General features: G+C 49.4%; 3 protein-coding genes across 8 annotated transcripts in view; all 3 read left to right on the forward strand.

Annotated features, from left to right (window-relative positions):
* PXN (paxillin) overlaps window positions 1-8,268 on the forward strand; it is a 45,386-nt gene extending 37,118 nt beyond the window's left edge. For 2 of the 4 annotated variants that reach the window (XM_074844142.1, XM_074844143.1), the window contains 5 exons: window positions 2,879-3,049; window positions 3,395-3,568; window positions 4,128-4,209; window positions 4,562-4,710; window positions 6,708-8,268. In XM_074844142.1, coding sequence (XP_074700243.1) covers window positions 2,879-3,049; window positions 3,395-3,568; window positions 4,128-4,209; window positions 4,562-4,710; window positions 6,708-6,974 — 843 coding nt within the window. In that variant the 3' untranslated portion in view covers window positions 6,975-8,268. Of the gene's footprint in view, window positions 1-545; window positions 627-2,878; window positions 3,050-3,180; window positions 3,249-3,394; window positions 3,569-4,127; window positions 4,210-4,561; window positions 4,711-6,707 lie in introns of those variants that run through there. The other 2 variants (XM_074844141.1, XR_012625648.1) reach the window with 2 other exon arrangements.
* A 2,335-nt stretch (window positions 8,269-10,603) lies between these two features.
* RPLP0 (ribosomal protein lateral stalk subunit P0) lies at window positions 10,604-13,939 on the forward strand. The gene is made up of 8 exons (XM_074844289.1): window positions 10,604-10,648; window positions 10,840-10,943; window positions 11,413-11,588; window positions 11,686-11,773; window positions 12,053-12,199; window positions 12,653-12,838; window positions 13,203-13,343; window positions 13,702-13,939. Exons 2-8 carry the CDS (start codon window positions 10,890-10,892, stop codon window positions 13,864-13,866), a joined length of 957 nt encoding a protein of 318 aa, XP_074700390.1. The 5' UTR covers window positions 10,604-10,648; window positions 10,840-10,889; the 3' UTR covers window positions 13,867-13,939.
* A 285-nt stretch (window positions 13,940-14,224) lies between these two features.
* GCN1 (GCN1 activator of EIF2AK4) overlaps window positions 14,225-24,741 on the forward strand; it is a 43,470-nt gene continuing 32,953 nt past the window's right edge. For all 3 annotated transcript variants that reach the window (XM_074844664.1, XM_074844665.1, XM_074844666.1), the window contains exons 1-14: window positions 14,225-14,307; window positions 16,840-16,942; window positions 17,579-17,642; window positions 18,219-18,350; window positions 19,467-19,575; window positions 20,299-20,397; window positions 20,481-20,615; window positions 21,109-21,177; window positions 21,264-21,372; window positions 21,791-21,865; window positions 22,124-22,252; window positions 22,482-22,532; window positions 22,945-23,043; window positions 23,328-23,501. In XM_074844664.1, the coding sequence (XP_074700765.1) occupies window positions 14,290-14,307; window positions 16,840-16,942; window positions 17,579-17,642; window positions 18,219-18,350; window positions 19,467-19,575; window positions 20,299-20,397; window positions 20,481-20,615; window positions 21,109-21,177; window positions 21,264-21,372; window positions 21,791-21,865; window positions 22,124-22,252; window positions 22,482-22,532; window positions 22,945-23,043; window positions 23,328-23,501 (1,366 nt within the window). In that variant the 5' untranslated portion in view covers window positions 14,225-14,289. The remainder of the gene's footprint in view (window positions 14,308-16,839; window positions 16,943-17,578; window positions 17,643-18,218; window positions 18,351-19,466; window positions 19,576-20,298; window positions 20,398-20,480; window positions 20,616-21,108; window positions 21,178-21,263; window positions 21,373-21,790; window positions 21,866-22,123; window positions 22,253-22,481; window positions 22,533-22,944; window positions 23,044-23,327; window positions 23,502-24,741) is intronic.

Below are 24,741 nucleotides of genomic sequence, written 5' to 3' on the forward strand. Positions count from 1 at the left end.
AGTAGGTGCAATGTTCAGGTAAAGACTGTTCTGAACTGCTAGAGAGGAGAGAGGACTCATTGGCAATATCTAATCCCAGCAGTGCCTGTCCAGCACTGCAAAGTACGTGTCTGTGCAATAACCTGCTGGGGTGTGTGTGGTTCCTGTCTGTCCTTATGATCACTTTGTGCAGCAGGGACTTTATTTCCCTCTGAGATGAAGAAGGTAGCTCTGAAACACAGACTGCAACTCTCCCTGCCACAATCTCTCATGGAGTGGGGGGAGTAAAAGATGGCAAAATCTCAGTACTGGAAGGAGCAGATCAGCAGCCCTTCATGTGTTTGCACGTTCAGACAGGTGTCCACGGTGCGAGTGGGTTTTGGGGAGGAGATGGTATGATCAAGAGCTGTTCAGCATGTCCCATCAGGGAAGGGCTGTAGCTTCAGGATGATGGGAAATCTTAATGTCTATGAGCAGTGCAGTGGTGTGCAGTGTTATGTGTACAGGCAGCTCTCAAGCAGTGAGCAAGGAACCACCTCTACATCTTGAACTGTTGTACTTTTCAGGTGACCTCTGCTCCTCCCCTCGTCCGCAGTGCCAATCTGCTGGCTGCTCATGCACCCCTGGGCCCCCCCACCCCTGAGAAGGCAGGACCTCCTTTCTGTTTGCTCAGCATGGTGTGCTCTGCTGGTTGATGAGTGTGCTGCAGACGATGCTGGGATCTGCTCGAGAGCTCCCAGCACCATTAATGTAGATGATACCCTGTAGCGCATGGTTTGCTGCTCGTAGAGCTCCTAGCTGAACTAGACTGATGGCACACCTCAGGGGTGAAAGGTGGGAATTTGAAGGGCCTTTGCATGATGAATTGATGTGGATGCTGTGCTGAATGTCCCCTGTAAGCAGCAGGCATTGTGTGCAGGAGATGGAAACAAACCTCTTTCAGGTGGGGACTCATCTGTGAGCTGTCGAGGAGGCTGGCTCGCCAGGCCAGGTACCAAGTACAGCAGGCGCAGGTGGTTGTGCCTGCACTGAGGTCAGCTGTGGCTTGCAGGAGCCTGTGGTCCCTACAGGCAAGGGTGAAGTGCTCTTTGCTACGTGTTGAATTCATCTCACCTCCTTTCTCTCCAGATGGTATTTATCATTTGTGTGCGACATTTGTGCCTGCCCTGCCTGGTGGCTGCAAACCCCTTGGTAGAGCGAGAGAGGGATATGCTTCCCTTGACACAGGGATATGCTTCCCTTGACACAGGGATATGCTTCCCTTGACACGGTCCAGCCCTTTTCCTCCTGCTGTGCCACGCGGGAAGCCCTGGCTTTGTCCGGGGACTCTGGCCTGGGTTTTTGTACAGAGGCCTGCTGCCTCCCGCTGCGAGAACTCTCCTTGCAGTCGTGTGCTTTGGAGACATTCACTGTAACCCTTTGGTAGCAAATAACTGCTGTGTGGCAGGGGGTTTGTTTTAGGCTCAGAACGTTGGGGTGTGATGGCTCTGCTGTGTGCTGCTGGACTAGGAGAGGTTGTGAGTTATGGGATGGCAGGGAGGAGGGGAAAAGCTGTGTGTTAGACTTCATTGGGAGTCATGCTGCATGCGACGTAAAGCTGAGGAGTATGTGTGTATATGTGTGTGTAAAAAAAGCTTAAATTATGTCATGAGAATTTTTGTAGAAACAGGTAGAAACCAGAGTTTGTCATTGAGTGAAGACTACAAGTACAGGACAGGGAATAGAGCTCCTCCTGCGGCTGGAAGGGCAGGTTCTGTCAAGGCTCTGAAGCCTCTGAATTGTGTCCCTACTCCCCTGGCTGTGCCAGCAGCAGGCTGGTGGGTTGTTCACAAGCATAGATTTTATGTCTGTTTTAATCTATCCTCTTAGTAAAAGAAAATGTGCTCCAGACCAACATCTCAGGGAGGGACTTTTCTGGGTCTCTCTAAACCTGACAGTAGCTATTGCAGTGCAATGTCAGCTACAATAATCTGCATTTCATTATTGTGGTTTGTCTGCAAAGGGGGCTTTGATGGCCAAAGAGAACATACACTTTGTTTATAAGTTCTGAACCTAAGTAAAATATTTTTCCCCCTCCTCTGGGAAGCCTTTCCAAGCCATGTGTACTGTGGTGCTGTGAGTTTCAGAAACAGCCTCTGAGACAACTATCTTAATCCCTTCCCCTCCACCCCTGTGCATTTCCAGCTGTCCGACAATAGACGTGGCAGTCTTTGCGTTGCAGTCCTCTCTGCTAGGGCTCTGCTGTGGATGCACTGCCCTCTCTGTAGGTAAACAGCAGGCAGCTCCAAGAGAGTTACTTCCTTCCTGCTTCCACTTGCTTAGCTCAGGCGTGGGGTGAGAGCCACCTGATGGGGGCAAAGGAGACTTGGCAAAAAGATCTGCAGAAGGTGGTGCAGAGGGAGGCTAAGGAAGAAGATATTCTAGCTGAAAGGGAGGTAAGAGGAGGAGGAGGAGAGGGATTTCTGTCAGAGAGGAGAAAGTGACAACAGAGAGAGAGCAACAGCATAGAAATAGAGGTCAAGGAGAAGGGGCCCTCTGGATGGTGTCTCTGCTTTGTCAGCTGGCCAGGAACTGATAAAATAAAAGGAGATTTTTGGCAGAGGTTTAGAGAGCGCTGTACTGACTACTTGGGATCTGCTGGTGACTTCTGCTGTGTGCCCAGTGTAGGAAAATCAAATCCTTGGTTCACAGCTCTGCTGTTACACATCCCAGGCTCTCTGCATGGCTCTGCATGGGCAGAATACATGTGTGTACTTGACCCTGGCTCTCACAGGCTTCTGCTGTCTCCTAGCAATCTCCTGTCTGTCTCTACAGAGGAGCCACTGGCAGCAACAGCAGGCATTTATCTTGGAAGCACAGCAGCACTTGCCTTACAGTCTTTGTTTTCTCTTCCCTGCAGTTCATGGCGCAGGGGAAGGCTGGGAGCAGCTCCCCTCCATCCACAGCCTCCAAGCCTGGCAGTCAGCTGGACACCATGCTGGGAAGTCTCCAGTCTGACCTGAACAAACTGGGTGTCGCTACCGTTGCCAAAGGTGTCTGTGGAGCCTGCAAGAAGCCTATTGCTGGGCAGGTGAGTTGAAGGTGCTGTCTCATTGCTGAGTCTTGGGCTGCAGCTGGGAGTAATGGGGAGGGCTGTTTCGTGAGGCTGAAGAGACTGGAGATGCTGGAGAAACTGAAGTACTGTATTTATCCACTGGCTAGGTACGCTGTAAGCTCCTCCAGTGACCTCTACCCTGCCCTTGAGGGACTGCCCTCTCCTGAGATGATAGGTAATTCAGTTTTCATGCTACCCCAGTCCAGGGCTCACTTGAGTAGTAGAACTTGTCATTCTTGCTGACCTCCAGCTGGTATCTTGTCATGTGGTCTAGGGGAGAGGGAGATAAGAGTTGTCCTTCATAATTTGTCTTCCCAACAGGTAGTTACAGCCATGGGGAAAACCTGGCACCCTGAGCACTTCGTCTGCACCCACTGCCAGGAGGAGATCGGGTCGCGGAACTTCTTTGAACGGGATGGTCAACCCTACTGCGAGAAAGACTATCACAACCTCTTCTCCCCTCGCTGCTACTACTGCAATGGGCCGATCCTTGATGTGAGTTCCTTGGGGGGATTAAGGGTGCTGGCAAGGTGCTGCAGACTTGGATGTTAAAAACTCCACTTTACCCGTGTGTCCTGGATGGAAGATTTTGTTTGGGAATTTCTATTTTTCCTTTGCCCTGTCTCTGAAAGGGAAACAACTTAGCCCAGTCAAATTTTTAACACTAGTGAGAGGAGTTAGTCCCTCTTACCTTCACTGAAGCTCCTTCAGAACCCCACATGGCTCCATCATTCCAGTAATGATTCCTCAGCTTTTGTCTGTTGGTAGCTTGTAGTAACAGGCACCAGTGCTAGTCCTGAGAGCCGGACGGGGCCCTGTATAAGGGAGGAAGCAGTGTGTAAGATCCTTTTAGGGTAAAAGAAAGTGTGCAGTGGGGAAAGCCTGAATAAGCCAGAGGCAGGGGGAGAATTGACTCAGCTCTCTAAAGGGCAGTCTATTTTAATGCATGCTCTTGTCAGTACCAACATTAATGTGTTCTTCCCCCCTACCCAGCCCCCCTTACCTCCAAGCTGAAGTAATCATTTACGTGACTTGCACTTTGTCTTCTGAACAGAAAGTGGTGACGGCTTTGGACAGGACATGGCACCCTGAACACTTTTTCTGTGCCCAGTGTGGAGCTTTCTTTGGACCCGAAGGTATTGCTGGTTTCTGCAATCTCCTCCCTGAACTGTAGACAAGTGTGTAAGGCAGGGCTGCTGTTAGGGGACAGCCTGAGAGGTGGCTGGGGAACTACTGAAGATGGAACTCCAAGGGATGTAGCTGTTTATGGGGGAAGGATGCTAGCAGTAATCTGCATTCCCCCCTGGAGAGGAAGGGTATGTGTGTGCGCGTGGGACAGGGAGGGCAGCAGAACAAGGAACAGCCACCTGCTGCGTGTGTTAGCAGGGGGAAGGATGATCCTACCCACACTGGTTACCCTGCAGAGCTTGGCTGCCCATAGGTAAAGATCAGGAGCTGATGCTCTTCGCCTCTCTTCTCCTTTGGCAGGATTTCATGAGAAGGATGGCAAAGCCTACTGCCGCAAGGACTACTTTGACATGTTTGCTCCCAAGTGTGGCGGCTGTGCCCGGGCTATCCTGGAAAACTACATCTCTGCCTTGAACACCCTGTGGCACCCTGAATGCTTTGTCTGTCGGGTAAGAAACCCAAGATCCTTTGCTGCTGCTGTACGACCCCTCTCATTTCCACCCTGCAGGCATCTGCTCCCTTATCAGGAAAAGGCGCCTGTGGGGTAGTGAAGGGCAGCCAGCCCCACAAGATAAAAACATGTCAGCAACCAAACACCTTCTTGTTCCTCTGCCTATTTACATTAAACTTTCTAGCTGCTTTGCTCTTTCTGTTCCCAGCTGCAATTATGGGCTTCTGCAGCAGCTCACAGATAAACAGACATTTTCTGTGACCTTTAAATAATTATAAGCTAAGCTTCTCTCTAAGCACTTGCTTCAGCAATCAGATTTTGAGGATCTTCCATGCTCCATCTGACAATGTAAACTAATAAGACTGACCTTGTTCAGACAAACATGTAAGTCAGTGAAATGGTGGCAGGCTCCATACAACAGACATAATAAACAGGAATACTGCAGATTAAATGCTTGGCACTCTTTCAGAGAGCCTTGCAAATATTAACTCTTACAGGCCCCAAGAGATGAGCAAAATCAGCCAGTGTTTCCTAGAGTGGGAAAGAAAGGCAGAGACCAGAACAAACAGTAGAACCACAAGCTGCCTATTGCTGGTATGATGCTCAGAGCAGACTGTCACCATGCTGTTGGGACTGCCTGCCCAGAACTGTCTGTGGCTCCCAGAATGGCGTGCAGACAGCGGAGGCAGAAGATAGCAGTCCTGACTGTGTGGGGCTGGGGAGGGCTGTGCCTTGTTGTGCAGAGATTGAGGCTTCTATCAAGCACTTCTGCTTTCCTTCCCCCAGCTGCCACACTGCCTGTATCCGTGGGGCCAACACTGATGCCTTCCAGGGCACGAGACAGGATTCTCGTCCTGGTTTTGCTAAAGCAGAGCAGACTTTCCAGCTGTCCTGCTGACTGAGGAAGGAGACCCTTTATTGAACTAATTGTCAGCATTAGAAAAGTCTTGGACTCGCTGCAGGCAAACTGCATTCGTCCTGGTATTGAGAGTGTTTAGCTATCCATGGCTCTGTGTGCTCTTTGCTGGACTTCTGTGTACATGTTGGGGTCCAGCTGTGTGTGATACTGTGTGTCCTCCCTGGGGAAGAGGATGGTGTTGGGGCTGAGCAAAACCAGGATTCTGGAAATCTGTCATGTCTGGGCCTTGCTGCTGATCTGCTCAGGAAACTTGGCAGTATCCTCGGCTCTCCCTCACACCCTGCTGCCTCAGTTGCCCACTTGTACAAGGAGGGGAGTCTCCCCAGTCTTGTGGGGATGGTGGGTGCTTCTGTGGCAGGTTCTGAAGAGTAGCATCCTCAGCTGCCTGACACTGAGGGGGGTGAGGAGCTCTGGATGCTAATAAGCACATAGCTGGTGTATCCTCTTCTCATCTGTTCAAAATCATTAGCACTGTAGAACAAACAGTTTCTCCCAGTGTGTGTATCTGGTGGAGATGTTTCAGGATGGATGATCCTGCGCAAAGTGTACCTGTGTAATGCCAGCCATTCTGAAGAGGTCACTTGTAAAGATTAATTGTGCCTCATTTTCTCAGCTGGAACCAGTCCAATCTTCATCAAAATTCTGCTGCATGAAAGTCTGTTGGTCCCTGCTTCAGCATGCCATTGTGGGGAAGCTGAAGTAAGATTTTAAACAAAAAAAAAAAAAAAAAGGGAAAGGTGCTGCAGTGTTTCCCATTTCAGGGGAAGGAGTGTTCTCCTTTCTCCTGGCTGGACGCATCTGGTTGCTCGTCTGTAGTATTTTTTTTGGAGAAGTGAAACCAGCTGTGGGGAGAAGCATGGTTAATTCCCTTGCTTGTGGCTGTATCTGTCTATCAGCCTTTCCTTGGACACTCTTCAGAGTTTGGCTCTTTGAACAACAGGATGATGCTGAAAGGCAGCAGTTTATGCTGCTCACAGTGCAGCTAGGCTGTGCCACAGAGCAGAGGCGGCTCGTGGAGCTGCCTGCATCCCCAGCTTGTTACACAATCTGTCCCCTTCTGCTTTATCCTCCTGCAGGAATGTTTCATCCCGTTCATCAATGGCAGCTTCTTTGAGCACGACGGGCAGCCCTACTGCGAGGTGCATTACCACGAGCGCCGCGGCTCGCTCTGCTCCGGTTGCCAGAAGCCCATCACAGGACGCTGCATCACTGCTATGGGCAAGAAATTTCACCCCGAACACTTTGTCTGTGCCTTCTGCCTCAAGCAGCTCAACAAAGGAACCTTCAAAGAACAGAACGACAAGCCCTACTGCCAGAACTGCTTTCTCAAGCTCTTCTGTTAAAGGCATCCTAGATGGGCGCTAAGCATCTTTCTGCCACCCCCTTGGCAGTTCTGTCTCTCTGAACATTACTGTGATTTAGAAATCTTACCAGGCAGGGGAGGAGGGTGGGGCGGGGTGGGGTGGGAGCGCTTTCTGCTGCTATGGAGAGGCAGTAGATCCAGAGATGAGACGGACCATTAAACTGGAAATGCCCTTGCTGTGTCTCAGTAGAGAGAGGCCGAGTTCCCTCATTGCGGTGTGCGTGTCTGTGTGTGTGACTGACAGCTGAGCTTAGCCCGAGGGCTCCAACAGGGAGGTTTTACCCAGCCCCCTCCTGGCACTCTTTGCCAGTAAGTTTCAGCCTGTGGCAGCTCCCTGAGCAAATCGTGACACTTGCAGACGACACAGCCCTCTGCTTTGACACCTCTTTCTCAGGCTTTTGTCTGCAGGCCTGCAGTCTGAGCGATAGCGCGGCGAGGGTGCCCTGTGATCTCAGTGCCACCCTGGCTCTCTGGAGCCACGTGGCGCATGTGACTTACTGAGATCAAGAGCATCAGCACAGGCAGCCAAGACCCTGCAAGGGTCTCTCCAGTTCCATTACACTGTAAGGAGATGATACCACTTACTTTTTTGTTTTGTTTTTGCTAAGAGGAATCAAGATGTTACTGTGTGGGGTGTTTTGTTTTGTTTTTTTTTCCCTAGTTTGTTATTCCCTGCCTTTTTTCAACACACTGGAGCAGGAGGTGCAGTAAGCCCTGACCATCCCTCAGCACTGATGTCCGCTCCTGTGGGTGACATCCCATGGCGGGCACCTTTGTCAGCACCCAGGCCTGCTCAGTGCATCTGCTCCCCTGGCCTGCTGCTCCAGGGAGAGAGGAAGAGGCATCGTCCCTTCTTTAAAAGCAGGTGCAGAGAGATTAGAGCACAGCCTTTTTCATCCAGCCCTGTCATGAGCGACTGTGACGTGTGTGTGTTTATCTGGCCTGAAACTCTCTCATCTATCGGGGCCTGAAACTGTCACAAGAGCGGGGAGAAGTGGAGGGGTTTAAGAAGCCAGGAAAAAAAAGATCCAAACTTTATATCCTTTCTTCTTCCTCTCTTTGCTAATGAGACCTGTCAGCCCCTTGGTATTTCCCTTTTCTGTGCTCTTGTTAAACATGTTCTACTGAGAGATGCTAGAGCAATAACCTTTTATATTGACTGTTACTGGTATAACAAGTCCCTTGGGTCAGGTGTGTGTGACACACTTGGAGTTTTACTATCAAAGTGAATACTGTATCCTGTCTTTGATAAGAACTGTAGATTTCTACACTGATTTTGAATTCATATCTAATTTACTTTTAATCCTCTTATACAGAAATTGGTTTTGAAGTGATTTTAAGAAAGCAACTTTTATATCAAGCTGTGCTGTTCTAGGCAGTATGCCAGTTGTGCTGGTTTACTGCATCTGTAACCTCAACGCTTTGTTAAGCCTAACTAACATTCAATATTTTCTTTTTATTGCGGGTTGGGAGGGGCTGGAATCTATGGGGAAGGGAATGTGACCTGTATTTTTTTTTTTTTCCTAGCACAGGCAGGTGAACTGTGAATAGCTTTTTTTTAGCTTCTTTTTTTCCCTCCTCTGGGTCACCTAAAAGTGTGTTTTTTGGTTTTTATTGTAACCTGTAAACTGCTGTATTTGAATCACCTGCCGTTCTCCCAAAGCCCAGCTTCCAGGATATTACAGTGAGTCTTAATATGATGCTGCAGGGGGGAAGAGCTCAGACCTTTGCCCTGGGTTTCTCCTCTTCTGCCACCTGAAAACAGAGCAGGGCCAATTGGGGAAGGGGTTCCCTTCCTCCTGTGGAAGAAAGGTCTTGTGACTAAGGAGAAGAAATTGGGAGAGACAGACTCTGTTCCTGCCTAGCTGTGCAACTTTGGGTCAGTCACTAAACCTGACCGTGCCTCAGTTTCCCCATCTGTAAAATGGGGGCAATTTAGTCTGGATTTGTGAGGTTATTGTGAGGCTTAGTTCATGTTTGCTAAAGCACTTTTAGGTCTCTGGCTGGAGGGTGCTATGGAAGGTGAAATACTACATTGGAATACCCGATGGTGTTCTGTGGTAACAGCCGAAGCAGCCCAGGGAGCGGTGGTTGGAATTACTTCTCCAGAGTGCTACAGCAATGTCACCATCAATATCTGGTTGTGCTTTTCAGCTTGACAGGTGCATTAGGGGTCTGGGAGCAACTCTGTCGGAAACCAGCCCGACCTTGGGCTGGAATCTATGGGTTACTGTCCCGTGTAACCTCGCCACAGTGCTTTGCTGCCCTGCTTGGGTCACTGAAACTGTTTTTCACCAGTTTTCCTGTAGAAATGAACCTAAATTTGTGGTTGTGAGACCGAAGGGAGCTGTGAAAGCACTAGAGCTAAAGCTGCATCAGCTGGGCTGAGCGCAGCTCTTGGAGAGTTTGTGAGGCAAGAAACCTTACGCATTTGTCTTTTTACCTTTGAAATCGATTTGACTTAAAATGGATATTTCCAAGTTGTGTGTGTTTAAATCTTGCTAAAAAGGTCAACTTCTTTCAGCCCCACTAAGAGGATGAAAAGCTGTAGTGTTGGGAGTGCTAGAGGGGGGTGAAAAGATGCTTCTGGCACTACTGCTCATTGTGTGACACCTGCAAACTGTGTAATCATGTGCCTCAGTTTCCCTGTCCGGGGAGTCTTTAACCTACCTCACTGCTAGTTGAGGCTGGCGTGACGCTTCTGGCACGCATGGAAAACCCTGAGTGCGGGGTGCTGGTGGTGCGTGGCACCCAAGGGGAGGCTCGGCTGGCCTTAGTGCTTAACGGAGATCGTTAAACACTTACCTCCCGAGCAGGATGTTGAGCGTGTCCTGGATTTGTCTGGTTTCTGATACGCTGGGATGCTACACGGATGCTACTCTGCCAAATAATGACTTTGGTGACTGCTGCCACTGTGGATGTCTAAAATGCCTGTTCTTTGATTTCAGATGCAGTTTTAGGGTAGCACAGCCACAGGGGGGTGTGGGGGGGGGGAGAGATGGTGTTCGAGGGCTGGGGGTGGTGCCGGAGGGGGGGACCTGTGTCCCCAGGCATGGAGAGGAGAGGGGGAATGGCTGTGGATGGCTTTCAAGGCCTCAGGCCTGTGTGCAGCCCTCCCCCGACCAAGTGCTACCCCTGGGGAAGGTCTTTCACCCCGCGTTCAGGCTGGGCTGGGGGCTGCTCTGCTGGGTCGACAGTTATTTGATATCTTTTCTCCCTTGTAAACCTCTTAACTCCGCTTTCTTTATTTCCATTTAAAATTCTTGCAGTTACGCTAATAAAATTTTTACCATTATTCTCACGTCTGCGTTGCCCTTGTTTCTGGCCCTTAAGCTTGTGAGAAGCAAAGCGGGTGCCCCCTCCGGGGCTGCGGGGAGCGGGGCGGGGGGGGCAGCGCCCCGACCCCCGCCGGGGCTCCTCCGGCCGCCAGGGGGCGCCCTGCGCCGAGCCGCGCGTTCCTGTGCCGCCCGCGCCTTCCGCCGGCCACCGGCGCGCTGCCCAATCAGAACGGCGGCCCGCCTTGATTGATAGGCGGTGAGTGGCCAATGGGATGAGCAGGGGTACGTGCGCGGCTCGCTGCAATTGGGCGTGAGCCGCGGTATAAAAGGAGTCGGGCCCGCCCTCCGGCCTTTCTTTCCCGGAGCCCTCGTGGAGGTGGGTGCGCGGCGCGCCCGCTCCTGTGGGGCCGCTCCCGGAGCGTACCTGGGCTGTACCCGGGGTGTACAGCCGCGGCCGGACTGTCGGGCGGGGGGCGCGGAGCCGCGGGGAGGAGGCGGGGGGAAAGGAAGGGAAGGGGAAGGAAGGGAAGGGTGAGGGCCCGCCTGAGCCGCGCTTCTCCCTGACAGGACCCAGCTCGTCTTTAAACCCACCGGGCGATCCTTGGAGCACCGCCGCGATGCCCAGGGAAGACAGGGCTACGTGGAAGTCCAACTACTTCATGAAAATCATCGTGAGTGTCGGTGCGGCCCCGGAGCGCTGAGGCCTGGCCCGGAGGCCCGGCCCTCGTGGGGCGCTGCCGCCGTTTCGGTTCCGGGAGCGGTCCTGGCGCTGCTCGGGGCGGCGGGAATCGGGCTGGCATGTTTGCGGGGGGTCTTCTGAAAGAGGAGATGGCGTGCCATAGGTTGTCTGTTTAAGGAACAGCGGCAATACAAAGGGATTAAGGTAGTCCAGATTTGGCCGTTTTTAAGGCTTCTGTGAGAATTTGCTGTGGCAGTTTCAGAGGTAACTTGTTTAGGGATCTAACTAGATAGCTGAGTGAAAGGTGCAGCCTTGTGGTGCACCCACCGACAGTTTGAGCTGAGCCCTTTAAAATTTATGACAGTGGGTTTTTTTTACATTTTAACATGTTGAGGTTTTAATGCTGCTCTGTGCACTGGTCGAGATTTCTTTGTATAGTTACAGTGCTCTTCTTGCTATAGCAACTCCTGGATGATTACCCAAAATGTTTCATTGTGGGAGCAGACAACGTGGGATCCAAGCAGATGCAGCAAATCCGTATGTCCCTGCGTGGGAAGGCTGTTGTGCTGATGGGGAAGAATACGATGATGCGCAAAGCTATTCGTGGTCATCTGGAGAATAACCCAGCCTTAGAAAAGTGGGTAACGCTGTCTGAATGTACTCTTGGATCCTCTGTCCAGGAGGAGACACCAGAGTCTGAGAAGCAGAACTGAAGGCTGTCATCTTTCCTTCAGGCTGCTGCCTCACATCCGTGGGAACGTGGGCTTTGTCTTCACCAAGGAGGATCTGACTGAGATCCGGGACATGCTGCTGGCTAACAAGGTAGGGGAGATCAGCCCTCACCGTGTCTCTGGGCTGGCAGATAGGGAATTAAAAACAGAACTGAAACTGCATGGGTGATACCTGATTATTAGGAGGCTTTAAGGGTTGGGAACTAGTTCCCTGCAGCCTTAGCCAGACTGCTCAAGTTCAGCTTCTGTCTCACGAGTGTGTCCCTGGGTGCTGTCCATCCTGGAGGAACACTTCAGGAGGGAGTTGATGGCATCCCACGAGATCTGAGAGGTGGGCATTCGCTTAGCTTCTTGTTCTTCCTTTCTCCAGGTGCCAGCAGCTGCCCGTGCCGGCGCTATTGCTCCTTGTGATGTGACTGTGCCAGCCCAGAACACTGGTCTTGGACCTGAGAAGACTTCCTTTTTCCAGGCCTTGGGCATCACCACAAAGATTTCCAGAGGGACCATTGAAATTCTGGTTAGTGAGCAGCGTGCTGCTGTTGTTGAAGCTCTTCCTGAACTGAAGGGCCCTGACTGGCGGTTGATGGAGCTGTAAAGGTCAAAGCTCCCCATTAGCACTGCAATACTGTATCAGCAGCCTGAGGGCTGCACTTTTGGAGCCTGAAGGAGGATGTCTGGCTTGGCTGCGGTATGCAGTGCGGGGGGATTGAAGTTCTCCATCAGATCTCAGCTTCGTGAGGTACCTGCAGGTAATGCAGGAAGGGCGCTGCCTTTCTCCTAGCTGAGATGTGCCTGCTTGCGTGGTCTAGGGCTTCTCAACTTGTGAAGCTGAACTTGAAGCCTGGTTTTGTTGTGCTCATTTGTTCCTTCAGTTCCGTCTGTTGCCATTGGAAATGTGTTTGTGTCCTGTCTCACTGACGTACCTGAATTTCTTGCATGTATTCACTCCTTTTCCCCCTTACTTCCTCAGAGCGATGTGCAGCTCATCAAGACTGGAGACAAAGTGGGTGCCAGCGAAGCCACACTGCTGAACATGCTGAACATCTCCCCCTTCTCTTTCGGGTTGGTGATCCAGCAGGTCTTTGACAATGGCAGCATTTACAATCCTGAAGTGCTGGACATCACCGAGGAGACCTTGCACAAGCGCTTCCTGGAGGTGAGTGCTACGTATCTGTTAGGTTGTCCCACTGCCCCGCTGTGGGGCAGCCAGCACTGCCCCAGAACGAATCATCGGCTCTGGTATATTCCGCAAGGTCCTGCAGAGCCAGGAGCTCTCCCCAGTGCCCTGCAGAAACAGTCTGTCAGGAAGTACCTTCTGCAGGCTTTTTCATCTAAAGTTACTTCAGAAAGCGTTTGAGGTTTTTTAAATCCTCATCTGATTTCACTGGAGCTGCGTTACTCGTGTGCATTGCACGCTGCCCCTCAGTACAGGGGTGGTGTAGAAATGTGCCATCATTTGCTGTGGTGTCTAGTCCAGGTTATTTCCCAGAGCACAGAAACATGAGCCTCTCTCCTCACAGGGTGTTCGTAACGTTGCCAGCGTCTGTCTGCAGATTGGGTACCCGACCATCGCTTCTGTGCCCCACTCCATCATCAACGGGTACAAGCGGGTCCTGGCCGTGGCGGTGGAGACCGACTACACCTTCCCGCTGGCTGAAAAGGTAACGGCTGAGTCCCGGCTGCTGCCAAGGGGGCTGTTACAAACGCAGCCAGGACTGTTCACAGGAACGCCTGGCACAACACCTAGTTTGAAAGGACTTGGACCCGCCTGCGTGCGAGGGACCTGTCCTGGAAAGGGGCATTTGCTTCCCTGCGTTGTGTACAGATGGCAGGAGAAAGCTGAACTAACCTGGCATTGCATCCTCGCTGGGGCTGTTACACTTGAGTGTAGCTGGAATGTCTTCGATTGCGTCTGGTTCGGCTTCTGGCGAGCTGCAAGCGTTGACTTTGATTGCAAAAGTTCAATCCTTCAGAATGTTTGTTTCCTATGAGTTTACCTTTTTTTTCCCCCCCTTGCAGGTGAAGGCCTTCCTGGCAGACCCCTCTGCTTTCGTGGCCGCCCTGCCTGTGGTAACTGAAGCGGCTGCACCAGCCGCCGCCGCCGCCGCTGCTCCGGCCAAAGAGGCGGCGAAGGAGGAATCGGAGGAGTCTGATGAGGACATGGGCTTCGGTCTCTTCGACTAACAGCAGCCACTGTCTGTCTATTTGTGTCAGAGTTGCTCCAGTTGGAGAAATAAAAAGCTGTTTTACACCTTCACGTGTGCCCGCATCGATGCTGTACTCTCCGGATCACCCGGGGGCTTGGGAAAAGTGTAACCCGAGGGGCTCCCGGTGCTGCGGAGGAACGCGGGTTCCTCGGGGGCTGCTGCAGCCCGGGCTGAGCCGGGGCCTCGCCCGGCAGCTCGTCTGAGCGGTGGAGCCACCGCCCGCCCCTCCCCGTTCCCCAGCGCTCGGTTCCGCCGTGCGGAGGCGCCGGGGCCGCCTGGGGGAGGCTCCGGGCCGGGCCAGGCCGCAGCGCCGTCGCCATAGAGACGGGCCCGCCCCGGCCGGCCCCGCGCGCGGCCCGCACCGGAAGCCGCTACCGCTTCCGGGGGCGCAGGCGGCGCCATGGCGGCCGACACGCAGGTGAGTGCGGGACGGGCCCGCGGCGCGGCGGCCGGGTGGCGGCGGCGGGACGGGGGGAGTCGCCCGAGGCCGCGTCCGCGCCCGCTCCCGCTCCGCTGCGCTCCCTCCGCCCATCTGCGCGGCCCGGCCCGGCCCGGCCCGGCGCCCGCGGCCGGCCGGGGACGTGGCAGCCGGCCCGGGCGCGTCCCGGGGCGGGAAGGCCGCGCCGGCGCTGCCCGCTGGAGCCGTCCGCAGGGAGGCCGCAGCGGCGCCGTGCGCCGGCCCGCGGGACGGTGAAAAGGGCGCCCCGCTGCCGGCCTTTGGGCAGCGTGGAGGCGGCCGGAGAGCCGGGGCTGAGCCGCCGCTCCCCGAGCGGCTGCCGGGGGCGGCTGCGGCCCGGAGGGGAGCGAGGGACGGCGGCTGCCGCGCTCCAGAGGGTGCCGCCCGCTCCCGACGTGAGTTCCCGATAAACGACCGGCACAAGCTGCGTCCGTCCCGGCTGCCGGCCCTGCGCCGGGCTCGGCGGGCCCGCGGCGCTCCCCGCGGGGGGCTGCGGCCGCCCCCGCGGCTGCCGGGAGCCCCGTTCAGAGAGGGAGAGCCCGGGCGCTGTCCCGGTTCCGGGCTGCCTGGGGCCGCCTGTTACACCCTGATGGCTTTTTTCTCCAGCTTGGTGCGTTAGGTTGGGATGTTCCCAAGACAAATCCCAGCCTTCCTAGGATCAAGTCCTAACTAGTACAAACGTTGTGTTTGTTCTCTGTATCTGTTTGCCGAGGCGGTAACGCGTGTAACGCGTGTGCGTGTACATCCTAATAAAAAGAAAAATCAAATGGGTGAAATCTGCCCCAGCAGCTCTTCTGTGGAGACTGGGGAGTCGTAGTTTGTGCCGTTTGTGTAAGTTGCTAAGCTGCTGGGGAAGTCCTGTAGTGTTTGTTATACATCATTTATATTTTTAATTTCTAGACTGTTGGGATAATTTAAACGTGTTTTTCATGTCCGTACGTCTCCCTGCTTGTGATTAAGCAGCATGAGTAGGTGCAGCCTGGTTTCAGTTTGCATATGATGAACTCACGTGTAATTGAAGAGTCTGAAAGAAGATGAGCTCTTTAATGGCGGCTTGTTCTGTCAGTTCTGAGGGGTAGAACATCGATTGTCCTCCGCAGGTCGACCTGTGCCTGCGCGTTCAGAGGAGCAGCACCACTTTCAGCCGGTTTTTAGGGAGAGCTCCGGGTGTGGGTGCTCACAGGGTGGGGGGGGTGTGGACAGCCTCTCTGAATCCCAGGTAGCCGCGGCTCAGGATTACCCTTCCTGCCTGTCAGCAAAAAAGCTTCACTGAAAGCAGCTCTTGAGAAGGATGGAGGCAGCTGCCATTTCTCCATTGCCAGGTTTCCTGTGGCAAAACTGATAGAATTTTGCCTGAGGAGGGAAGGAACAGTTTTGACGAGTTTCTAAAGGCATGCTTGTTTGCTGCCCTTCCTAAAGATAATGGTTATTATTATTAAGATATAAAGTTGCACAGTTTAAGACTGAGTTTTAAAAGCCTTTCCTGGAGAGTTGGCTTTTGGTTTATGTAAATGCAGAAAACCTGCAAGCATAGACCTGGCTGAGCCCTGTTCAGCCCACACCCGGTCTTTTATCTTGCATATCTTGAAAAACTTGGAAGTTCATGGAAGTGGTTTCAGTAGTTCGAGGAGCTGGTTGCTGAGAACTTCAACTTCTTTCTCGTCTTTCCAGCATATCTCACTGTCTCGATGCCACTTGAAAACTGAAACAGACTATTTATAGGAGTTAAGCTCAGTGAGGGGTCTTAGTCCCTTCCCACTGGCAGATCCAGGCACACAGTAACGCAGGCATGAAAAAGATGAGTGTATGATGTGATTTTTTTTTTGTTTTACTTGTGTAACCTTGGTTGCTACTGATAGTGCATGGAAGGAGTTTGATAGCGAGGCACAAGCTTTTGTAATCTGGTGAGTCCAATTTCCAAAATCCCTATGACATGGGTGTTAATTCTGGAAAAAGAATAAATGCAAGTGGTTTGTTCTTTTGCTGGGCCTGAGTAGAGAATTTTCTCAACTACTGACAGCCTGAAACCACAGATCAGTTTTTCAGGCCGGGCAGTTACAGCCAGCCCTGGGTCCTCTGCAGTTAGAAGTCCCCTTTGGGGGGGTGTGGGCTTTAGGATATAACATACGCTGAAAAGCACCTTTGCATTCTTGAAGTGCTTTTATTTTTTGCTTTTAAAGATCCTTTACTCTAGGCTAATGATCTTACCTCTCACTCTGTCTTACTTTTAGGGGGTATCTTACAGAGCATAAGTGCTAGTTACCAGGTTAACGAACAAAGCAGTCATCCTTCAGCTGAAGGGGAAGGTTTCTGAGTTTCATCGTGTATCACGTACAGTGACCCTTTCCCCAGCCGGTAAATCCGCGGGTGCTCACATTTGGTCACTAAGAGGTTGTGTGGCAGCAGGTGACGTGTTTTGCTTGCCGTGGTTTTGTGTTCTGTGTGTTGATATCAAAGGCAGTCTGATGTTTTTTCCTCTGTGTGTGGTTTTAGATTTCTGATACACTGAAGCGGTTTGCAGTAAAAGTAACTACAGCCAGCGTGAAGGAACGGAGAGAGATCCTCAGTGAGCTGGGAAAATGCATTTCTGGGAAAGGTAAAAGCTTTGGGACACTGTTCTGGTTAGCAGGGTGGAGAAGAATGTTAAAATGTTTTGTTTCAAAGGCTGCATGAAACTTGAGGGGTGGGTTTTTGAGGGAGGGGGCTGGCAGCGTTTGGAGTCCTGCTTTCTCACAGTGTTAATTCTAAGCATGGGTTTTGTAGGTAACACAGAACTCTGGTTACTAGCATGTGTGCTTTTTCCAGTTTGTACTTGTAGCATCATACATATAAGTTTTTCATGAGTGTATCAGTTGCTTGTTTCTCTCCTGACTCTTAGCCTGTTTTTTTAATGATTCATGGAATATTTGTATACACACATATATGTGTGTAGAGAGAGGGAGAGTATGGAAGATTTCAGATAGTCTTAATAAAATGAAGCAAATTTTAAAAGATCTTTTTTATTTGTCTCATTTTCTGAAGATGACTGTGGAATAGCATGTGTTCCAATTTTGCCACTATTTTAAAAAATATGGACAAAATGTATAAAAAGAACTTTTACTATGCTTCTTGCAGGCAATATCATAGATGTGAGCAGTTCACCGATTTCAGTTGTGAAGTGAATCATGTTTGTGTTAAAGATTAAGAGCTCATTGATTTGTGAAGAAATATTTTGAAATACATTTTGTTACAGATCTTCCAGAGGGTGCAGTGAAAGGCCTTTGCAAACTCTTCTGCCTTACTCTGCATCGATACCGGTGAGTAAATTGATGTGGAAAGGCTGTACTATTTAATCTATCAGTATTTACATATTTAATAGTTAAACTGGTATGGGGCATCTGGAGATGATAGCACGCAGTGTCACATAGATGCGCCTGACACTGAAAGATGCTGTCTAGTAATTAGGCTCTCAGGTTTGTCATTAAAAAGTTTTACCACACATATCTTGCATTTCACCTTGAATTTTGAAATTAAAACTTTTATCCTGTGGTTCAGTTTGTAAGAATAAATGTCCTTTGCTTGTGAAGCGAGAATCAGGTGTCTTTTAGATGCTTTTAGATTGAATTAAATCGTGGCCTGTTGTAGAGAAGCTGTTCAGAACCGATGTTTTCTTCTGCAACCTGCTGGAGAGCCTCGACATAACTTCTGTCAGCTGAGGAAGGGAATGGAGCTTTCTGCCAGAAACTCCTCTACTTCTTGGAACAGCAGAAATAAAATAACTTAGCTTGACTGCCGAAATGAGAAAGCAGAGCCCTTTGTGTGATGCAAGTGTAGTAATATGTGTAATGTTGGCAGGATTTATAAAGTTCACGGAGATACATTTTTCATTCTAGCGATGCAGCATCCCGCAGAGCCCTGCAGCTGGCGCTTCAGCAGCTCGCAGAATCCCAGCCAGATGCAACAGCAAAAAATCTTCTGCAGTCACTTCAGTCTTCAGGGATCGGCGGCAAGGCTGGAGTTCCCAGGTGCTGGATGAGTTGCTTTGTGTGGAAGCAGTTCTGAGTTGCTGGTGGTTGCTCTTGTGTCTGGAATGATTCTGTTGCTGCTTGCCAGAGGTGTTAAAAACATTTAGAGACAAAGCTGTTAATGGCCATTCAGTTGTTCCTCTTACCTCTTTCATGTCTTCTGGGAAAGCAGAAGGACGATTGTGGTGGTGGATTGGGTCTGAGTTAGGCTTTTGCCTTTGTTAACCGTGAGGTCTGAAGACATGAGAAACAAACTCTTATCAAGAAACAGTCTCTAAAATGATTAGGAAAGGGGATTTCCTTGCCCATCTGGTGTTCAGCTGGTGGAACTTAAGACCTTATTATCGACAGGGAGATAATGGAAGTTGAAGCTGATGCAGGGCACAGAGTAGTGTCCTGCAGTGCCTCCACGGCTGAGTAGAAGTGTAGCTTTTCGAAAAATATCTGATGTTGGTTTAAAGGCTTGCAGTGATACAGTATTTACCCTTCAGTCGCAGTGGCTGGCCTTGTGTGCAAGGACACTTTCTACTTTTTTTCACTTTGAGGTAGAGATCAAAATGGGGTGATGATCCTCAGGGAGCTGCGAGGTGGGATCTGTTACCTGAATTGGAGGGAGGAGGTGAGAGTTAGCAGAAACCAGAGCTGAGTAGTGTGCCAGGACGGAATGTAAGCTGAGAAATGATTTGGCAGTCTAAGGCTGGGAAGCTCTGACAGTAAAGATGAACAGCAGATGAGACATCTTGAGTCACTTTTTGGACACTCTCAGTTGGCAAAGTATTTAACTCTCATTTCTGTAATGCCACTGGGAAGATCCAAAAATGGTCTGTCTTCTGCTAGGGTTTTTCATTCCCAGCAGGGTTTTTAATTCCCAAGATTCAGCCTCTTTTGTGCCATTCAGAAGTTCTAAGTGTTAAACAGGAGTTGGAACACATAGCTTATGAGGAGTAATTATTTCCTTTAAATGCTAAGACTTCAGCTGTATTTTTCTGTGATAAAATTGCCTTGTTTATAAGGTGGTGTTCTGACTTGGGCAAAGATGAGTCTGTTATGGACTAATAGGTGTAAGTTACATACTGGGAGCTGTAGATTTACCTCCTTCTCCCGTTTGTACAACAGTAAGAGCAGTGGATCTGCAGCTCTGCTGGCACTCTCCTGGACATGCCTGCTTGTACGCACAGTCTTTCCAACACCTGACAAGAGACAGGGAGAAACATGGAAAAAACTGGTAGGTTCTTTTTGGTTTGCAGAAATACCCCTTTGGAAATAAGGACTTAAATATTTCTAATGTCTTTTAAGTTTCTGAAACATTGCAGATAATTCTGAACGTAACTGATCATGTTGTGTTAAAATCCAGGTTTACATGACAATCTTTTTTGCTTTCTGGTGTATTTTGATCTCTCCTATTTCACTGGAGAAAGCAGGAGGTGTATAAAGGATGGCAGTGGGGCAGTCTTGCAGCTGTGCAGAGTTGCTGTGCATACTGTGGTGTGTACCAGTGTTTCTAGACTAGGTGTGCTAGTGGTGCCTCCAAGGTGCAGTCTGCAGCGTGGCATGAATTCCTTGTGCCTCCCTTGAAGTATTTGCATGTGATATTCTGTCATACAGTGTCAAGAAGCTTTTTGCTTTCTTTTCACCTACTTTAACAACCTGAACCTGTGACCATGCTCTTAGCACCTTGGAATATAGTTGGAACACATTTTAAGAAGAGATGTAATCTGCTATGAATTGCTGTTTTCAAAGTCAGAGTTTCCAAAACTGTTATGCATGGTTCTTCAAAGTGGTGTGTGTGAGGTGGAAGGAATGGCAGCTTGTTGGAAGATCTTACACAACCTAAGGTCATTTTCCTAAGCAGATTCAGCTAATCAGTGGCATCTGACATGTCTTGTTTGATATGAGCTCTCTTGAGAAGTAGATGCATGAAGGTTTTGTTGGCTGTTTCCCTTGGCAGGTGGAGGTTCAGTGTTTGCTCCTTTTGGAAGTCCTGGGAGGTTCTCACAGGCAGGCGGTGGATGGGGCTGTGAAGAAGTTGAACAGGCTGTGGAAGGAGGTGATGTATGCCTTACGTGACCACACTCAGTAGCTGTTCCAGGTTCTGTTGTGTTAACGTGCCTTGCTTTTTTTTCCCTTCAGAACCAAGATCTGGTGGATCAGTACCTATCCGTCATTCTTGGTCTTGAACCAAACCAGAGTTACGCTGCAATGCTGGGACTTGTGGTGCAGTTTTGCACAGCCCAGAAAGAGATTGATATTATTAAACGATACAAGGTAAATCTGTCCTACTGCTTTCTCTGGGGGTAATAAGTAGTGTCACTTCTCATTGTGGAGAAGGGAGCTGAACAGATGTCTCAGTGAGGTTGGTACTTTGCACCTGCCCCTGGTTTCATTATCTGTCAATTCAGTAGTTGTGCACTTTTGACTAAAACAGCTGGGATAGATTTACAGAGGAGGTGCCAGATATGTGGCTTTTTGCTGTGGCCTGTGCATTTAAGTAGATGGCCAGCACCGCAGCATTCTGCCTTCTCCCCTGTTGAAGAAATGGAAGGCAGCATTTAGCTCTCTGCGTTTTGAGTGTTGGGCTGAAGGGCCTGATCTCTGCTTGGCTGTCTGTGTGAGGATGGAGGCAGAGCTGCTGCTTAGTGGCTAGGGCTGCCTTCCAGAGGAGAATGAGGTGGGGTGTCAAGCCTGGCTTCCTGACGGTGTGCGGGGAGCTGTGTATAGGTTACGATGTGGCTGTAATGTGGTGTTTCTGCTTGTTCAGAGTGCTCTTCTGGATTTCTACTTGAAGACCATCCTTATGAGCAAGACAAAGCCTCAGAAGCACGTGCTGGTGAGACATCCTGTTACAGGGCTGTTTGTGCTTTTGTCCTACGTGCAACGTCTGCTGCTGTGCTGAGCACTTTGTTCCCTTTGCAGGACAGCTGCTCCCCGCTTCTTCGTTACATGTCTCATGCTGAATTCAAGGACTTAGTTTTGCCAACTCTGCAGAAATCCCTGCTACGGAGTCCTGAGAATGTAATTGAAAGTGAGTCTGTCATCCCTCTGCATTACCCTGTCAAAGAGCATGAATAGTTGTCGCTTGGAGGTCTGGAGTTGTTGGGCAAATGTGTCTCTCTGGACTATGCTTTTGGTCCTGTGAGCACAGGTGGCAGGATTGTCTGGTGTCTAAGGGTTAGATGTGGAGAAGCAACATTTGTAGTGTGATCCCAAGTGTCTGGGTATGTGATAGCTACTGTTTGCACTGAGGACAGAATTTCACAGCTGAGTGCTAAGAATAATCCTGAATTAAGCTGTTCACTGGGCATCAATTTCAATGTTTTTTTTCTTTCTACTCCTTACTGACCCTCTCTGCTCTTGATGTGTACTGTGGGGAAGGGTATATTAAACTGCTAAAACCAGTTACTTAACAAAATGTAATATGCCATTATCTCTTCTGTCTTCAGCAATCTCTTGCTTGCTCGTATCTGTGAACCTGGATCTCAGCCAGTATGCTCTAGACATTGTGAAAGGACTGGCCAGTAAGTACTCTTAACTTCTGGAGGGAATGATGAATTCAGAGTAAATCTTTCTTCAACTTTCTGTACCTATAACAGCTTGATTACTGGTGAAGAGGTGGTATTATGTGGGAGGTAGGGTGATGCTGTAACTTGGAACTGGAATAGTTCACGTGACAGTTCCAGAAGCTGAGTCAAGCCACATGTAAATATAATGTCCTTGTCTTGCTGATTTTATGCAGTTTGTTGTAAGGAGCTCTTAGCTTGTGTATTGTTTTCTAGGTCATCTGAAGTCCAACAGTGTGCAGCTGATGGATGAAGCTGTTGTGGCATTGAAGAACTTGGCTCGACAGTGTAGTGACCCTTCGGCTGTGGAGTCTCTGGGCAGACACCTCTTTGCCATCTTAGGGGGTGAGTAAATTGTAGGACAAGCAGTGGAGATGAATAAAGGTTTGCCAGCTTCAACCAGATTTGGGTATTGTATTTTCTGTTGTCTTTAGCTGCCTGTATGGTAGGGGTGGCTCAACCTGGGTCAGAGATAATGGGGCAAGCTTTTGTATTTTAGAGAAGATTCTTGATGTAGCACGTAGCTTTTTTTCGTCTCTGAGTCAGCTGTTACCCATTTGTTTCTTGTTGGCAGGCTCAGAAGGGAAGCTGACAGTTGTTGCTCAGAAGATGAGTGTCCTTTCAGGTGAGGATCCTAGAAGAAGGCTGATTCTCTGGTGGAAGAAATTCAGCAGAAGGCTGAATGAGAGGGATCTGTACTTAAGCCTTTAGGATTCCCTGCCTGTAATTCCGAATTGGCTGTAGTTGATGTCATAGAGGGTGCTGGATAGCACATGCTAGTTCTTGACTTTGTATTCAAAGGAAATAATTGCCTGATAGGCTAAAATGTTTTATGCAAGGAAGAAGGTGACTGTATCCTCAGTAAAAATGAAGACAGGTCCTGCAGTGTTGGTACGTGGTAGATGTGACATCCAGATGTAGTGACAAGAGGTGTCTGTGCAAGGATTGAAATGTTGAAGGGTCATTCTTGATTGTTTTTAGATTTTGCAGCAAGGGCTGGTAGTTTGGGAACTAATGAGAGAATCCTGTCCTTTCAGGGATTGGCAGCCTTAGTCACCATGTGGTTTCTGGATCCTCTAGCCAAGCTCTGACTGGAACCATGTCTGAGCTTTTCATCCCTTTCCTGCAACAAGAAGGTGAGACCTCTTGCCTTTGTTTTGGGTTCGCTAAGCTGCTTTCATCTTGAGCCGGATTTTCATATGGCTTGTTATTCTGGATAAACCCAGATTCTCTCCTGTTGTGTTTTAAAATCTGTTGCCCTGTTCTGATGAGCGACCCCATGGAGACAGTGCTTTGTCTGTTAGAAGTACATGCATTCTTTTCCTGCCTCCTCCTGATGTTGATACCCGCTTTCTGTTTTATGTTCTTGTGTTTTATGCAATTGTTGTACTGACATGAGCTGTACTGTGTTACTTCCTAGTCCATGAAGGCACGTTGGTTCATGCAGTCTCTGTCCTGGCCCTTTGGTGTGTTCGGTTCACCACGGAAGTTCCTAAGAAGCTGGTAGAATGGCTGAAGAAAGCCTTCAGCCTTAAAACCTCTACTTCAGCTGTGAGACATGCCTACCTGCAGTGCATGCTAGCTTCTTTCAAAGGTAAAACTCTGTAGCTATTAATAACTCTCTTGACTGTGTGGCTTAAGAGAAGAGTAATCAACTTCTGTACTTTCTGATATACATAGGTGTGTGGATTAAGAAAGATTTTGTAAGTCAATACTTGTTCACTGATCTCCTTTGTATTTCTCCTTAAAGTCTCTTTTGCCTTTGAGTTTCTAAAGATGGCTTGTCTCCTTGTATAACTAGCATCATTGCCCATTGTGCTGTCTTTCATATACCCTCAAAGTAATTTTTGACTGCTTTATTTTTGTCTTACACTTAAATGTAAGGTTTCTAGCTCAGGGACCATGCTTTTGTTTTATATAGCACCCAGCACACTGAGATCCTGGTCTGTGGCTTTGGCTCTTGGGAGCTTTTAAAAAAAAAAAAAAAAAAAAAAAAGTGTTTGAAATGAAGATCTTAAGAAATTCTAAACTTTAAGTGATCCTTTTGAGATTTGTGTCTGTTGGTCCTATCCCCTTTGACTTCAGCGTTTCATCCAAGGGTCAATAGGCGATCAGTCTGATGCTTGTATGTGAGATCTCCCTTTCCTGTTGATGCAGTGTGAATCAAAAAGATGCTTAAGACATCAGTAAGTGTATGTATTGTATAGGTACAATGGATTAACAATCACTTTTTCAATATGGATATGAGTGAAATTGTAATTCTACATTTTTCTGCTGTAGCTACCAGGAATTTCTGTGCTATCATAGGGCTGAAAAAGCCACTCTAAAAACGACTTAGATATCAGGGGTGGTGCTCCTTTCATGGATACCAGTATGGCAAACCTGAAGTTGCTCATGCTTGCTACAGGCAAGGGGGATTGTGTGTGATGTGTGCAGCTGTTCAGGGGGTCAAGGCTCAAGATACTTACATTTTAAAATCACTTACCCCTGGAACAATGACTACCATTGGTTTGACCACCCAATGAAGCATTCAACTGGGACGTAAAGAAAATAGAGATTCTAGCTCTTAGGAATTCTAGCTCTTAGGAATTTATGGTTAAAACAGTACTCGTGAATACTTAATGTAGAAAATCACAAGGTCTTTTGTTTCCTTTTTCGGTATTGTGTGTGAGGTGTTGCTTCTGGAAATACTAGGAACATCTAGCTCAGCTTCTGTGGAAGTGAGGGTCACAGATCCATGGGATTCCTTGACTTGTGAATGTTGGAAGCGGAACAGATGATCGTGGCTTGCTAGGAATTTACCTCCCTCTCTTAGGGAGGCATGATCTTTGAAA

The sequence above is a fragment of the Strix aluco genome, chromosome 18, assembly GCF_031877795.1.
Source record: "Strix aluco isolate bStrAlu1 chromosome 18, bStrAlu1.hap1, whole genome shotgun sequence".
NCBI lineage: Eukaryota > Metazoa > Chordata > Aves > Strigiformes > Strigidae > Strix > Strix aluco.